Source organism: Falco rusticolus, chromosome 4 (assembly GCF_015220075.1).
Source record: "Falco rusticolus isolate bFalRus1 chromosome 4, bFalRus1.pri, whole genome shotgun sequence".
In the NCBI taxonomy this organism is placed as follows: domain Eukaryota; kingdom Metazoa; phylum Chordata; class Aves; order Falconiformes; family Falconidae; genus Falco; species Falco rusticolus.
Window position 1 is genome coordinate 48,648,345 of NC_051190.1, and position 16,870 is coordinate 48,665,214.

Sequence of the window (16,870 nt, forward strand, 5' to 3'; positions counted from 1 at the left end):
GTCTCCAGCAGCAATGTGGGAGGCACTGTCAGTCTGGGGCTTTGTTGAGATCGGAGAAAAATGTTTCTGTTGCCATGGATGTCAAGTCCAATATTACAGGTGTCGCTGAGAGGCTTAGGGAAGCGATCCATCGCCCGGCTCGGCAGCCTCGGGATGTGCTGAATTCTGAATCCCTTGGGGCTTGCAGTATTACCCAGCAAAACAGCCGTCGGCAGCTTACGGTGTGTGGCTTCGACTGGTGGTAACAAAGTCAGTGTCTTGGCACCTCCAAAACCAGATCCTTAGGACCAAAATAACTGAAATCACTGGGACTTGAGCTCATTCCTAAAAGCTAAACGAGTGCTGGGCCACTTTGCAGAGTGAAGGGCGATGTTCTGGGTGGGAGCAATTAACATCTCTCTGCAGGACTGAATCTGTCCCCTTGCGTGAAGCGGGAGGCTGCCTGGTGAAAGCAGCTGCCTTCTCCGGTGGCATCGCTCTGCTTTCTCACCTGTGAATTACTTATCAGACTGCGTACAGTGCTTGGACACATAGAGGCCTGGGGAAATAAGCAGCGAGCATACAGACAGCATGGTCCTAGGCTTGTAAGACTGATAAATCACTGAAATAAATACTCGCAGTACATTTGAGAGATCTGGTAAGGCAAGAACAAGGAAGACACAAATATGCTGCCCTTTAGGCCAAGGATCTAAAAGTCAGCATTGTTTCCAATCTGTTCTCATGCTGTGACACAATCCCAAGTCCCGCCGGATGGGCAGATGCATTACCCAAAACCACTATCACATTTGGCAGTAATTATTGTCCCCCTGGTGATCTCCACTGAGGCCAAGGGTGACTGAAGCCTGTGATGGTGTTCCCCGGTTATGGTGAGAAATGAACCTTGGCACCCAGCAAAGAACCAGGCTGAGATCAAAACCAAAAAGCATCTTGAATTATAGGAAAAAATTTCCAGCTCAGATGGAGAGGTAGGATCATTGTTCCTGGAAAAGCCACATGCTTAAGTTATATAAGACTCGAGAATGCAGTGGTAACACTCATGCGCGTTCTTCTCATTTGGCTCTTTGCATAGGCATGAATTTCATGATAAGAGGAGGGGTGGGGGGAGGCAGATAATCTAAAAGAAACTTTGTCTCTTCCCTAAAGCAGATGGGGATAGCAGACAGCCCTCCTTTTTGCAGTACCAGATCAGAAATCCCCGCTAGCCTGGCAATAGCTAGATTTTCACTGAGCTGCCGAGTTTACAGCAGAGGATAACTCTGAACGGCTTGGGGGAATCTAGAACAGTGTTTGGGCTGGTGGCCCTTCCAAGAGCTCAACAAGTAGAAGTGCATTTAGAATTGGCTAAATCTGCTGCTGGAGGGTTCCATTTCCCCATAAATATTTCTAAGCTGAAATTTAAAGACAGAAAAAAACCCCTGAAAATAAGGTAAGGGACAGGGAAGGTAGTGACTATGAAAGCATGCCGAGGGCTTTCCATTAATCCCGTGTAAACTGTCAGAATTGCTGCACCCCAAACTGGATGTGTTTGTGGAGCAGAAGAGAGATTTTTCATGTCTCTCAAGATACCTAGAGAATCCAAAGAGGGAACGGAAGAAAAATTGAGAGGACTGGGCAAGCTTAATGGACTCCTAAAATGAGGTGATTGTGCTCAAGTGGAAGAGGGAAAAATGGCTCCCCTGGATCTGCTGGCCACGCTTCTCCTAAGCTAGCCCAGCGTGTGGGCTGCTGCTGGGCTGGTTTCTCCTGTGATCAACCTATCCTCCCTGTTTTGAGGACAAAGATCATGGATGCAATCTCTTATCTCTTGATCGTTATGTTTGTGGCTGCAGGGTTAAGCTGTGGTGCTTCTTGTCCCTTCAGGTGCTGGTGGGAAAGTTGCTACTCACCCTTTCATAAAGCGCTGGGCTCCAGCCCTACTACTAGCCTGCACGGTTGTACTTTGGCAGCACAGGAGAGTGGTTTTTACTGAGTGTTTTGTTTGAAACACTTCAAGAAAAAGGAATTTGTGCTTGGTCACTTGCCTAACTTACATCTGGGGCCTGGTAAAAGTGCGAGCCATGCTTTTATTAACAACGTCTTAGTTTACAAAAGTGAAGTGGTATGAATTTCTGGGAGCGCCTACTCTGTAACCTTGACTTCTCAGCAAAAGAGCAGGGGAGACCTGCGAGAGTTGTAAAGTGTTGGCATCTCTGCCCTTACCAGGGGGCTCAAACTGGTCTAGAGAACCATTGCTCAGCGCAGCCGGACCCTCCTAGCTCAGACTCCTTTTCTTGAACGCAGAACATTGTGGAAAGCAGTGCTCAGGAGACATCCACAGCGCTGGGGACCTGTTTTCACCCAGCAGGAAGAAGTTTTAGATTGTATCAAGGAGGGAAATAAAGAATGACTGTGATAAATAAGGAAAAGGGTCCCTGTGCTCAGGCAGCAAGATACCCAGTCCAGACTTTTCCAGGCAGACACAAAGAAAGCAATGAGCTGGGAGAAGTGTTTGCTGGACCCCTGAGCATGCAGTGAAGCAGACTAGTTCCAGGTTCACAGCTCAGGGAATCTCAGTCACCAGACAAAGGTCTGCACTTGGTGAGAAGAGCAGGAAATTGGCCCAAAGTAATGAACTACAGTGAATTCTTCCTGAATTAATATGTTGAATCCCCCTGGATGAGGCCAGAGAGAAGGAGAACATGTGAGCAGCCAGGGGAGCAATCCCTGCACAGACCAGAGCATCTCTGAGAATTACCCCAGCCCTGGCAATCCACCAATTTTCATTCATTTCTGTCTTCCTCTAATTTAAGGAATGGAAATACCACTTTTGAAGGCCGGTGACAACGGAGGTACACTGATTGCTCGTGACAGGGGAGACAAATCCCGGGCTGCTGTTTCTGCTGCCTGGAAAGCACATGCTACGCGTAGCCAAGGGTTCATTAGCTGTGGGTCTTGCTGGATGGCAGAAGTGTTCCTTGCAGGACACTGCAGTTATTACACAAATCAGCTCATTAGTGACTGTGTAGAGCTTTCTGAAGGTGTGGAGAGTTCATTCTAGCTGGGTATTCTTTCTCCTGTGGCTGGAGGAGTGGACGAAGACCCGCATGCAGGCGTGGGTGTTGAGGATGTAGCTGTGGGTGAGCAGGACACTCTGGGTGATTTGACCTCGGGTCTGGCTAACATCGGAGCCTGCAACGTGTTCTCAGCCTGGGCTTCATATGCTGTGCTGTCTGGCCTCTCCTACCTTTAGCAATGACTGCAGTTCTGCTGGGGTCGCATTAGGCATCTGGCAATAATTGGCAGGACCGAGACCTTTGCGGCTGCTTGCTCAGCTCATAGGCGACAGTTGGGTGCTTTAGGCTCTTTCCCAGGCTGCTGCAACAGCCTCACGCTGCTTGTGTTCTGTCCCCACAGGCGGGCTGGCACCCCCAGCCTCGGGCAGCTTTCTGGCATGGACTGTCTCCCAGTCCTTGCTGGTACCTCCAGCTCCATTGTGGATTTGGGAGAGGTTCCTCTTGCTAACAGCCATGCATGTTCCCATCGCATGGCCACAGCTCTGCTCTGCTCCAGTGGTTTTTTCTTGGCATCTCCCCGGTTGCAGATGGAGCCATTGCCAGCAGGCAGCGTTTGGTGCCATCAGTTGAAATTCATGCTTTGTGCCTGCATATCTCTGTAATCCTATTGTTTATTTAAAGTGGACAAACAAGAGGCATGGCCAGCATTGCTTTTTCCTCTGTCCTTTCTTAGCGTCACTTTTGGCCATATTTATTTTTATTAAAACAGGTCTGTAGCAGCTGAGCTCTTCCAGCCTTTTCCTCAGCTGCACAGGAGGTGGCAAGAGAAGATCTGCCTCGTGCTGGCAGGTCTCTTCTTGCATCAGCTGAATGGTGGGGGTGGAGCAGGCCGTGCAGTCCTGTGCCAGAAAGCATTGCTAGAAAGAGCTGGCACGAATGTGTCGGTTCTTATCTCTGTGGCCCCGAGACCCAAAGGAAAAGCCACGTGGGCGTTAGCACCATCTCTGCTGTACAACTGTGTCTTCCCAGGACTGCTGGGATAAAACCCTTTGCTACTGCTGGGGGCAAAGCTGAGAGTGAGCAGGGTAAAAAAACCTTCTTGATTTTTAATTTAGGGCTGATTGTTATGAAGTTTCTTGGCAGTCCTGAAATGCCTGTGGATTTTGATTATCACCAATAATTGGAATGTTGTGTGCAAGTTTATTGAATTTAAACTATTTTTCCTCTAACCTTGATCTTCCCATTCTTAAGAGCTATTCACTACAAACTAGGGTTGCTGTTTTCTGTTTAACAGCTAAATGAGACGCCTTCTATCCACACCTTGCTGATGAGAATGTGGGTTTCCAGCTTGTATTCCCCGGGACTGAGATAACTGCTGTTAATTTTAAAAAGCCATTTTGTCACTACTTTGCTGAAGATGTTATTTTTTTTCTTGCAAAACAGCATTCTCCTGATGGAGTTACTGCTTTGGAATCTAATTTCATTCTCCCTCTAGGTCATTTGTGTGACACCATTAATTTCAACCCATTCAAAATGGATTCTCCCCATGTTTTGTTTTGAAACTCTGCTAATTTTTAGCATATGCTTATAAAGGTTCAGTTTTGGAGGAACAATAGTGATTTTGTAGTTTAGCCTACTGTGTAACAGGGTGCCCAGGACCTCTTCCAGGACCCCTGCACAGAGCTTGATGAAATCCTTGGCCAACCGTCTTTCAGAAAGAGACGGTACTTGCCACCATAGTTAAAAATACCCACTTCGTTATCAATATCATTCATCTTCCACTTCCTTCTGTCTTAGTCTATGGGATTGATGCCAGACACCTCTTCCTTCATGGATTTTGATCAGAAAAAAACCCCTCTTAATCTTTTGCCTGATAAAATGCTTATATGATGTTCTTTCATCTTCAACAAGGCTTGAAGCAGTCCGAGGGCAGGGTGTGAAGATCACTAGTGGCCACCTTCCTTGCATAGCTGTTCACACCCATGTGTTGAAAAAGAGAGGCCAGCAAACAGCTTCAGGTGGAAGCCAAATTGCAATATTTGGTGCCTGGCTATGAGTTGTCTGGGCTGCCCACACCTTGCACGGAGTCTTGTGTCAAAAAAAGATCATCCATCCACCCATCCCGCATGCTGGGAACCTGAGGGCTGAAACTTAGGCTTTGCAGGACCTCCATCTGCTCAGGGTGGGCTGCTCTTCGCCGTTCATGCCAACCACAGCCGTATGCCTACCTCTAACTGGAGATTTATACTTGAATATCAGTGGCAGTACTAGCTAGCTTTGCATTTTATCCTAATGCAACCAGGAACTGCAACCCAAGATGTTCCCCCATCTGCAGGGAACCTTAATTTGTATGAGCAGAAACAGCTCTGTATTCAAGGTCTCCTTTTAACTTCGAGGCACAGCAGAAGCAACAGATGCCCAGGCTTTTGGAAAATGTAGGCGCTTTTGAGATCAAAATACAGATGTACTCTCCACCTCCAACCATAGCACCAAATGATTTTAGCAGAGCCCTCGATTCTGTGTTTGCAGGGCTGGTGAAGGAGGCTCCACTTAGCACCGGGCAAAAGCAGGTCATATGGAAAAACAGCTGTGGTGGTTTCCTACGCAGGTCATTGTGTGCTCTGGGAAAATTAGAACGGGGAAGCAGAGCAGCACCCTTGATTGCACAGAAAGTCATCCAACGTGGTCTGTGCTGTGCAGGGATCTTCTAGTCACCATTAAGAGTAGAAGCTCAGGTTGCTTTTACACGGGAACTTTGTTGCTCAGTAGAGAGTTCCTCAGAGTCTGCTTGCAGTCCAGCTCAGTGCTTTTGTCATTAACGCAAACGCTGCCCAGTTCCTTTTTCCAAGGGAAAGCATTCTGCTTCTTCCACTTTGGCAAGGTACACCTGCGGTGTATCTGCTGCACATCTGTGTGCCTGTTGCATGCCTGCTGCACATCTGCTGCCTATGTCTGCACACGTGCTGCACTTCTGCTGAGCCCCTGCCTTGCCTCTGCTGCATGTTTGCTGGCCGTGCTCCATGTGCCTTCCGTGGGACTGCTGTACGTACACTGGGTTTCTGCTATGTCTGCTGTGCATCCTGGCTCTGTCTGCTGCGTATCTGCTGTTGGCTGTGTTTTCTGCACGCACGTTGTCTGGATGCTTCATCTTGCTGTATCCCCCATGCGCCTTCTGCCATCACGCTGAAGGTGGAGGACTCGTGTGTGCCTGGGTTACTGATGCAGGGTGTTCTGGGATCCACTGCCTTCTCCCAGCCAGAACAGGAATCTGCTGCCCTAAAGCACTACAAATTCTTGCCAAAGTCCAGCCTGGAATCTGGTGGGTGGGCCCTACAGAGTGCTGCTGAGGTTGGCTGTGGTGCCCAGGGTGCTCAGCCATCCCAGCACCCTCCGCCTTCCCACGCCTGGCTCGCGGTGGGAACTTGAGAACTGGAGAGGAACTTGCAGGAACTTGAGAATTGCAACAGAGAGGAAGAAAATCTTCAAAAAAAAGGTCCCCACCACTCAGGCAAATTTTCCAGGCAGAAACAAAGGCAAGTTCAGGAAAACAGATTAATGACGCACCTACTGTAACAGAGACCTGGGGATGTGAGGCGGGACAAGCAAGTCCTGCAGCAGGCACTTCGTGACGTGGGAGGGGAGTAGAAACATCCATAGTTGTACACAGGCAGTGGTTGGGATGCTGCTTTACAGGGATGGAGGGAAGCTGAGGCGGTACCTGCCTTTAGGCACGTTCCTTGCTGGTGGCAGAATAACAGGGAAATAAAAAGAGACCATTCCCTGGAAAATGAAATTAATTTGCTGATCTAATTGAAGATCAGGGATGAATCAACATATTTTCAGAATTAAAACAAACTGAAATAGATCAACCAATGCTTTTGGAGTTTTTAAAAATCAGGCTCCAGTCTGCCAAATCCATAAATTTGTTCCCATGCACCATCTAGCTAGAGCTGTTTCTACATGTAGCTGTGATACGCAGGTAGTCGTGGAGGTGTATTTCACAATGAAATGAGTTACGGTGAACATGGGATCACAGAATCACGGTGTGGTTGAGATTGGAAAGGACCTCTGGAGCTCATCTGGTCCAGCCACCTTACTCAAGCAGGACTGCTAGAATTGGTTGCCCAGGAGCACGTCCAGACAGCTTGTGAGTACCTCCAAGGATGGAGACTCCACAGCCTCTCTGAGCGACCTGCTGTTCCAGTACTCAGTCGCTCACAGTGAGATGGAGTTTCCTTGTGTTCAGATGGGAAGCTCCTGTGTTTCAGGAACATCCCAAACTGCACAGCAGGAAATGCCAAATCTGATTCATTCTCGTAACCCTGTCCTGTCTGTGCAGTGGTGATGAGAGTTCCTATCCCCAGCCCCAGGCACTCCGCTGAAGTGATTGATGTAAAACTTAATTAAAATTAGAATGAGGATACAGACATTTTGGACAATAGATCCTGACAAACTAATTTGATATTTTCCTTCTCTTATCAAAGGAAAAATTAACTGGCTGTGTAACAACCTATACGGGTCTACTGAGTGAAGAGTCTTTGATATCTAATGGTTCTTTGATTCAGCAAGTAAAGATATAAGAAGATCCGACAGCTGAAACTAGAAGCTGGACGGACTCAGACCCCATAATAAAGCATAGAGTTTTAACAGTGGGGATTATTACTCGCTAGAAAACCTCGAAAGTGTATGCTCTTTTGCTGGTGATTTTAGTTCAAATTCTCATGCTTTTCAAAAAGAAGAGGCTGGAGGGTTGCTGGCCAGGGTCCAGGCAAGGTCTAAGCTCTGCGTCTGCACTTACCTCTCCTGCCTTCCCCCCTCTGTCTGATCCTGTGTTAGAGCCCTGGCATCTCTGCAAGGGGCTCGTGTGACTCTGCGCTTGACGACATCACAAGAGTATGAACATTATCTAGGTTTGTGCTTTTCGTGTTTTCTTTCAAAAATTTCTCTTGGGGAGTCTGTTGGTTCACGCACAGATGTGTAGCACAGCATGGTGTGAATGGCATGCTGAGGTATGTGCTTGGGCTGGGTTTCCTGCTGTCTTTCCTATGTGATTTGATTAAACCATCCAACAAATGAAGACAAAAGCATGGGCAGCCTGTCTGAGGGACGAGTTGGAGTGTGGAGGAATTTCGTAATTGAAGAGTCAGAAAGGAAGAGAAGGACTTTGTCCACCTTATGCATATGGCACTGCTGAGCTGTATTCCCGAGGGACAGCTGTCCTCTTCCCATCCAGGTTATCAAGTCCTTCTCTTGCCTGTGTCTCTGGGGTTTTCTGCTGGCTGGTACCTCTCTCATCCCACGTGGAAATGCAGGTCTCCAGCTGACGGTGTCTAACCCCGTGGGTATAGTCCCGTGCCACAGCCTCGTGGCAGGGCAGACCTGCCTGTGCCTCAGTTCCTCGCTCCTCCACCTAGTCCCATGGTCACTGTAAGACCAAAGCCCCAAAGCATTTTGCACAGGGAGGTCAGAAGTCAGTAATTAAAATAACGTATGGTGGCTCCTTTTGGTGGGAACTAAACAGGCTCACAGGGAGGGAACGGAGTCTGGCAGAGAAATGTCACACAAGAAGCTATTCAAATGCTCTCCTACAGCGATGATACATGCTGAATTTATCCAATGGCACTGCACAGAAACAGAGGAAAAAAATTGTTTTTAAATTTCAGACCCAATGTCTGTGGCTCGAGGTTCCACTCCTACTGCTGCCCCGGCTGGAAAACGCTGCCTGGAGGGAACCAGTGCATTGTCCGTGAGTATCCATTTTCCCATTAAGGGCACCGAGGGAACTAACTGCCGTGTGGGAAGGAATGCGTCTCTTACACTTCAGCAGATGACGGAACATTTCATAATCCACTGGGAGAGGAGCAGCGATTGCTGGGAGTTCTCCTCTCTGCAATGGAAGCAGGGTGGCTGCGACTGGTCCCCTTAGTGCGTGGCCTTTGATCCTTTGCCAAATCGCCACTGCGTTCCCCATTGCCTGACAGTTTGTGTGCCTGCTTTTAGAAGGTTAGCCCTCACAGGAAAGCTCTTGGTGACTCCTGAGAAAGTTATTTTAGAGCTGCTTGTATAGATGAAATAGTTGCTAGAACAACAGCTAGATGCTGACATCGCAAACGTGATGTCATGAGACAGTGTCCGCAGGAATTTGCATCTGTCTTCAAGTGGCTACCCAAAGCAGGATGGTGATTTAGGTAAATCACACCTCTCTTTTGGCCAGTAGCTTTCCTATTTGGAGCAGAGCATTATTGGACTCTGAAGTGCTGACATACACCTACAAAATCCATTAAGGGGCTGACATTTTGCATTTTGGTAGGCTAGAGGCATGAGCTATAGGGAGATGAAGGAGCCTGCTCTTTGGAGGACGCTCCTATGGGAAGTGTAAGTCAGCTCAGGAATAAATAAATGAGATTCTTATTGGAGACAATAGGGGTAATTGTACCTGCGTTTGGTCGGGTACAAACCTGATCCCAGAGCTGCAAATACTCTCCTCTCAGAGGAAATGGTCTCCGTTGTATTACAAGTGATGGGGCCAGTTGATGGGTCCTGGCACACGATGAGTAACCAGTCCCCAAGCATGGCATTTTACTCGCTCAGAAGAGAAGGGCAAGGAGGAGGCTTGATGTCTCAAGAGTTAAATGCATCCGACTTCACCCCAGGTGATGGTAAGACATTTACACCCTCTCCTTTCCTCATGAGAAGAGAAAGGCAAACTCACAAAGTGCTCCTCACCGTCCCTGGGACAGCAGATGCCCCACCGGGGATACAAGGCTTGAGTTTAATGCTGCAAGGCTTGAGTTTAATGCTGGCTGCAGCGAAGGGTTAAAGAACTCACAGCCAAATAGCTGCTCCGTGGCATGCGGGGTTAGCGACATTCAGGGTTGTCTGCTGACTTTTCTCATAACTGTAAAACATGCCATCTGGGCGGGAGGTCCTCAGGGGACTGTGTGTTGTAATTGTATTTATAAAACACACAGAGATGAGATACTTTCATGGGGCTCTAATAAAATCTCTGCTTACACAGGTGGAACAATACTGCCAGCTCTGCTCTTGGCTCCCATGGCACAGGAAGGGGAAGAGATTAGCAGGGGTCCTGGGCAAGAAAGGATGGGGACTGATGCGAAGGCATCCTGCTGATGCATCTCGGGCTGACTCAGCTCAGCCCCTCATTCAACAGGAGATGCACCTCCCTAACAGTCAGTTACCTCTGTGCCAGACCATAGACTGCAAAATGCTTCAGGGAAACACAAAAATTTTAAGGAAAAGAACAACCTGGCTCAGTGTGAACATCACTTGTCTCTGCTGAGAAACATTTTTAGCAGGCGAATGTAGTGAAATATGTCTTCCCTGTCCTCTGCTGGCTGAGAAAGCAGCGTGGCAGCAGGACCAGCCGTAGCCTGTGGGAAGAGGAAGGTGTCTCCAGGAACTCCCAGTGAGCAAGTGGGTCCTTCCCACTGTCGCTCTGACCAGGCTCTTCAAGAGGTGCCCCAGCTTCCTTCCCAGGTTATTTTTCTTACAAGAGATGAATTCACACCCTTTTGGCAGCCAAAAACACATCTGTGAGCAAGATCACAGACCAGAACGTTGTGCTAATCACTGTGTCCTCCTCCTCCTCCAGCAATTTGCAGGAATTCTTGCGGTGATGGATTTTGTTCACGGCCAAACATGTGTACGTGCTCCAATGGACAACTTTCTCCCAACTGTGGCTCAGCTGGAGGTAAGAGAACATTGCTGGTGATTCTCCTCCCTCCAGAGGAGTTATGTGCTCTCTTAAATGTTTCACAGTCACAATGAAAGGAAATGTCTCTCTGTGCATCTCTGAAATATTGTGTGTTTTGACAGCCAGGTTCTAATCTGAATTGGTCAGTAGTCACAAAATCTTTCATTTCTTGTGGCACTTTTACTAAGGGTCCTCACTGCCCCTGATACCTGGAGAAAACTGGCCGCCTGCTTGTAATTTCTGCTACTTTGGTATGAGAAATCCTATGGGATACAGCTCAGAAACCACGTCTCACAGCAGCAAATAGCAACACTGCTGCCAAAGAGTCCATCCATCCCGGCTGTTCTTTGAAGTGGAATTAAATCTGTCACTGGTTTTGTTAACCAAATAAACGTTTTTTTCCAATGGAAAAACCATTAAGTTTTTCTTAGGCTGTGATTTGGATGTCGGGGAGAATTGCCCCATGTTTTTAGCAAACTGCAGTTGACACGATGAAGTTACCTGCTGGCAGAGCTGGGAATGCAGAAATGGCATTGCTGCTTTTTCTGCTTTGTTCTCCCATCTCAGACCTTCAGGAGAAAAAAATCTGCAAAGTTCTGGGAAGAGGACTGGGTGGCTTAGGTTTCTGAAAAACAAACTGTGGAGGACTCAGCAGTGACAGGCACATCCAGAAAGCAATTTCCATACCCCTCTGCTAATCCCTGCAGGATGCATTCAAGACCAGATCCTGCAACCACTCTGTTACCCTGCAGCATGTGGCTCTGCACAGAAACCACTCCTGCTCAAGCCTAAATCCTGATAGCTAATGGTCTTGTGCACTGTCTGGAAGGGAATTACTGCTCCTCTGTGCCTCTTTTTCCACTGGGCTGTGTTGCTGGAGCGGACCTGGGAGTTGTGGTAGACACCAGGCTGGATATGTGTCAGTGGTCATGTCACAGAGGTCGATGGCCACGAGTTGCCGCGGGGGATGTTCAAGCTTGGGATCTTCAGGCGTGAAGAAGATTTTACACTGGCGGGTGGTGCAGTGCCAGGACAGGTAACCAGAGCTGTGGGGGTTTGAAGGCTGAGCTAGACAGTCACAGCCAGCCTGCAGTGTGGGGAGGCTGGATGGGGGTGTCCCGCAAGCCCTCCCACCCCCGCTCCTGGGAGCCAGCACAGAGACCCCTCCGGGTCAACGCAGGCTACACACGAGCCCACGGGTCTGCCTGAAAGGGCTTCTGGAGTGAGAACAGTGTGCAAATGGGGCTGGCCGGCACTCTGGGGCTCCGGGTGTGGGCAACAATACTGGGTGACCATTTGCACCAAACTGTATAAGCAGTCCACCCGTACGTGATGCCACTACTCGAACACTCCAGCAGAAAAAAATCCTGCCAGACAAGAAAGAGAGCTGTGGCACGGTATTGTTTTAAGAAGGCTGCTTTTCCCCTATGTAAAATGCAGAAATTAATGCGATTTTATAGTCTTCTAAGGTCTCAGATGGCCACTGCTAGAGACAACCCAGAAATTTATTTTCCATAATTGCCCATCTGTAGGCAAGCTATTGTTAATACAGTGACTTGCAGGCATCGGATCGAAGGCCAGGGGACTAGCCCCCCCAAACCTCAAAACCACATTCAGGGTGTGACTTGGAGGCGGCAATTCCCAGAATCTGATTCCGAAGTGCCACGTTGTGCTGCAGCCCCACCGGTGTCCCCAGCAAGTGCTCAGCACCGCAGCCTGTGTGTGCTGCTCCGCCGACCTTCCCCGGGCTTTGCGGAGAGGAAGGTGCTGGAGACACAAAGGTTTCTAGTAAGGATCCATATGTTAGCAATCAGGGAGGAATGCAAGGAATGCTGTAAGCAGTATATACATTTGGGCACAGACCTGGCATTCCCCTGAGCCTGGGGTGGATTTCAGCGTGTGCTGGAGGGGGGTGGGTTCCTCTGCAGGGGCTTCATCAAATCTGGCATTCATTGTGGGGCTGTTTGGATCTGTATTTATCGTGAATGCTTCAGGGAGGTAAAGCAGACAAATTATGCATTCCAGAGGCAATAAAAGCCACTCTGCCTCTCTTTGTCATAACAAAAAGCTTGGTTTCCTACTTCGGGGAGTGAAGATATTTTAGGAGTAATTTGCAAGTGACTGTTTAGATAGTAGTGGTCAGTAAGCAGACAGCAAACCTGCCTGCACACCCCACTGCCGATGACTGGCGGAACAGCTGCAGCCACTGATCCTTTAAAATAAAATGTAGAACTAACCTGATCCGATCATGGGAAAAGCTAACTAGGGCGAGCTGTCATTCTCTTTTTCCTAGAACTTTGGTCTCTGCTACCCTGGAAGATCCTGACAAAGTGTAACAGGCCTTTAAAGTCTTGGTTGAAAGATGTTCTTCTGTGCTCCCAATCTGCAGGGGGTCCCAAGAGTGCCAGCCTTGGAGATAAGTCAGATGGGGATGGGACCTCAGGGCTTTGGGGATCATGGCAGAATTAAGAAACAGGACCAGCTCTGTGCGGGTCCAGAAATAGTCTTTGCCAATTAATTAGAAAGTTTCTGGATGAGCATCAGGGCTCTTCTTACGTCCAGACCTTGAACTTCCAAAATTTCTTAGCTTCGCTAAACCTTACCTCTTGCTGAATGCATTGAGTGCGAGGCTCAGGATGCTGCGCAGGGAAGAGATCTGACAGATGGACAGCTCTGACAGACAGACACTTCCTTGCTACCTCTGTCTCTGGGCATCCCTCCCAGATTTGCTGGATGTAATTGCTTTCCCAGGGCTGATTAATTGTAGTGAGGGGTGTAGGGTAAGCGTGTGCTGGAAATGGTGCCTTTTCCCAGAGAAACTGGTCTCACGTCTGACAATCTGGGCAATGCTTTGAAGCCTCAAACTTAGTTTCTTTAATGATTAAGCTTTCATCTAAATTTGGCCTGATCTCTGGCTGTAGAGCAATAGGAAGAACAGTAGACATCGTGACTAATTCAAACCACACTAGCAACACATGGATTAAATGTACAGCACATGTGCCGAGCGTTTCGAATGCAAAGCACTGAGCCTTCTCTTTCCACTCCTCCTTCCTTTCAGGCTTCCTAGGAACAAGGCGTCAACCGTATAATCATCCCTATTGGACACTTCTGAGTCCTACTACCTTTTGGACAGACATTTCACTTGCGCTGGCCCCAGCTCCTCCCTGCTTGGAACTGATGTTGCATGCACGGAGGAGACAAGCCACAGCTGAGCATCCACTCACACATGCACTATCCAGACCCACCTTCTTCAAGCTGCCAAGTCACGGCCCCTCCTACCCCTGGCAGACGTGGACTGCGGTGTACATGCTGAAAAACAGTTTTCACATAACTTGCTATAACCTCAGGCACTTGCAGTTTGAGTTGTCCCATCTTACAGAGGAAGAATGCACTGTTCCAGGTGTTTCAGTAAAGAATGAAAGCTGTTTGACCTGTGTTTGGAGCTCTGTGTTTAGCAGTAAACCTCCCCTTTTGGGCTCTTCTGCTTTAATACCACGTTCCTTAAACACTGAGTAGTGATCAAACAGTTAAAGCCAGTACTGCCTTTGTGTCTCCACCAGTATAAAACTTCCCGACTCTTGTTTATTGCTATTGTTTTCCTACAGTGCGTTAGTCACATTCAGCCTGTCGTAATCTAGTGTGAAAGCTGAACTCTAACATCGCAGAATAGATGATACGTGCTTTTCTTTTCAGATTTCTTAAAAAGACCCTCTTGTATTAAATGAATCATATAATGCCACATAGTAATTGTAAAAAGAAGAGAAATACCTTAAAAACTGATGGTTTTCCTCCACCAAAGAAATTCGATCCCCCCAAACATCTCATAGGTCTTATAACATGAAGGCATTTTAAAGATTAGAGAGCCCAGAATGTGAAAAGCATGTTTTTAAAATGGAGCAATAATAAAAATAATAGAACAATAAAAATAAAATAGAATAATAAAAAGGGTATGAAAATATTTGGAAAGGGTGGTATCCTAAAAGAAAGAGTTTTTCAGAATGACAGTTATCAAAGAAAGGGAGCTATTGGGAAACGTGCCCTTGCTCGTGGTCCCATGAGCTGCGGCAGGTCGTCCTGGAGGAAGGGCAGAGCTGCAGATGTTTAATCAGGGCAGGTTCCTTAACGAAGTGAAATGATGTGTGCCTTTGCTTTCTGCGGGATAAGGTCTATTTATGTTACTCTAAAAACTGTTTGCCCTAAGATAACAATGATTCCTTGCCCTGGATGAGGTGGACTTGAAGGATTACATCCCCGAAATTGCTCCCGGTTGCCCACTGTCCGTCGTGTTCTTGGCTTTCCCCCATCCGAACGGCTCAATACTGCCAGGCACAGGAGCAATAAAAATGCCTTATGTCTAGAGAATAAAGAACTGACTCTGGTAGTTACTTTTTAAGCAGCTTTGGGGTAATTCTGCCTCAGTAAAATGCAAACCTTTAACCATACCATGGGCTCCAACCATACCAGGGGGAGTCGGTGATCTCTCAATTTAACTTGAAGGAACCAGACCCTTCACATCACCCTTAGATTCTGCACTGAGGCAAGGAAGTTTTTCCACATCCACAGCAGGCGAGGTGGTCCCCTCCTGTCACAGCCAATTCCTTGCATCAACGTGTAACATTTCCCTGCTCTTCTCCACAGTCCAAACCTGCAACGTGAGATGCATGAATGGTGGGAGCTGCAACGAGGAGTCCTGCCTCTGCCAGAAGGGCTATACTGGGACATACTGTGGGCAGCGTAAGTACCTGCGGCCCCCACGGCGAGCCGAGGGGCAAGTGACTGGAGAGGTCACCTTGCACACACTGACGTGCTCTTTGATGTCATCGTTATATTCCCCTCGCCACTGGAATGTCAGCCTGCTCTCCTTTAGGGGGTATAGGTATAGATCTATATCTATATATAAATATATTGGATATATTTTCACTGTAAAAAATATATAAACATATATATACAAATATATATGTATATTAGATATAATTTCTCTGTAAATAGCTTTAGAGAAACAGTATATTCTCTGAGAGTGGGCTTTTTGTGGGAAGCCTTCATTTCAGCTCAAATGAAGTCTTCTGTCAATTAGAAGAACATAAAACCCCAAACCCACCACCATTTTTTTTATTATAAAATATGCCTGGTTGCATTTGGGGGGGTTCAGTTTTTAGTTCTGTTTATTTGACAACACTGACCTTCTGTCAGAAAACCTCAGTATAGTCTTTGAAAGAAATTTTACAACATTTTATGACTTGGCTTTCTGTTTTGTCAAAGCACCTATACCTTTCGTAGGGAGAAATTTAACTTTTCCCCCTAGTTTCTCCTGAAAGATATTTAGCAATTTAAAATCATTGCTCGTGCACATTGTGGAATTAACCAAACAGCTTAGGACTCATCTTTAATAAATGTCTAGCAAGCAAGTATGCACAATAGTTTTGAAAGAATTTCTGATCAAATGGAACTTTCCAGGCAAATTTCATGAGAATCACTAAAGTTCTCTGTGAACTCGATGAGATTTTTTTTAAAAGATGGGCAAAACACCATTTTTCCCCTAAACTTATCCTCAGCTATGACTGATTCATTTTTGCTGAAACTTTCCAAAAAGTTCAACTTAAGGCAGACACACCATATGGAAAATTTCATTCTGAACAGCTAAAGCTTGGGAAAATTATAAGTAACAGCAACCCAGGGCTTATAATGGAACGTGCTAGGCAACCTTAATTATGTGCTGCTACCAGCTCCACCTATAATATCCTCAGTAGAGTTTTCATAATGGTTCAGATATTGGCAAGACACAACTGGCAGGGTGGGGAACAATGGAGAGTCCCACTGGCAGCATCCCAGCAGAGCAGATTTCGGCTGCCTCGGCTCTGAGAGGGGTGTAGCCTTTGAAGGCTGTGAAGGCAGCGGTACCTGGCCTCTCTGCAGCTCGGAGCCTGGCACTAGACCCGTGAGGGCCACGCTCAGGTGTCCAACAAGATTGCTGTGGACCTCCCCTTTCACAAAATTATCTTCTTCTCATCTTCAATGCGCCGGTGGTGTTGGACAACCGAGCAGTTCAGAGAGTGGAGCTTTAGGAAGTGCCGTCACAGTCCTCTCGTTAGTCATTACAGCTCCTGAGACTTTAAGAGGTCAGTGGCATCTGTCACAACCAGCAATTGCTCATGTCGCATGCAGA

General features: G+C 47.4%; 1 protein-coding gene across 1 annotated transcript in view; it reads left to right on the top strand.

The window, feature by feature from the left end:
* Nucleotides 1-16,870, top strand: part of FBN3 (fibrillin 3) — a 109,286-nt gene that overhangs the window by 8,192 nt on the left and 84,224 nt on the right. The window contains exons 2-4 of the mRNA XM_037386862.1: nt 8,657-8,739; nt 10,606-10,704; nt 15,346-15,441. Coding sequence (XP_037242759.1) covers nt 8,657-8,739; nt 10,606-10,704; nt 15,346-15,441 — 278 coding nt within the window. The remainder of the gene's footprint in view (nt 1-8,656; nt 8,740-10,605; nt 10,705-15,345; nt 15,442-16,870) is intronic.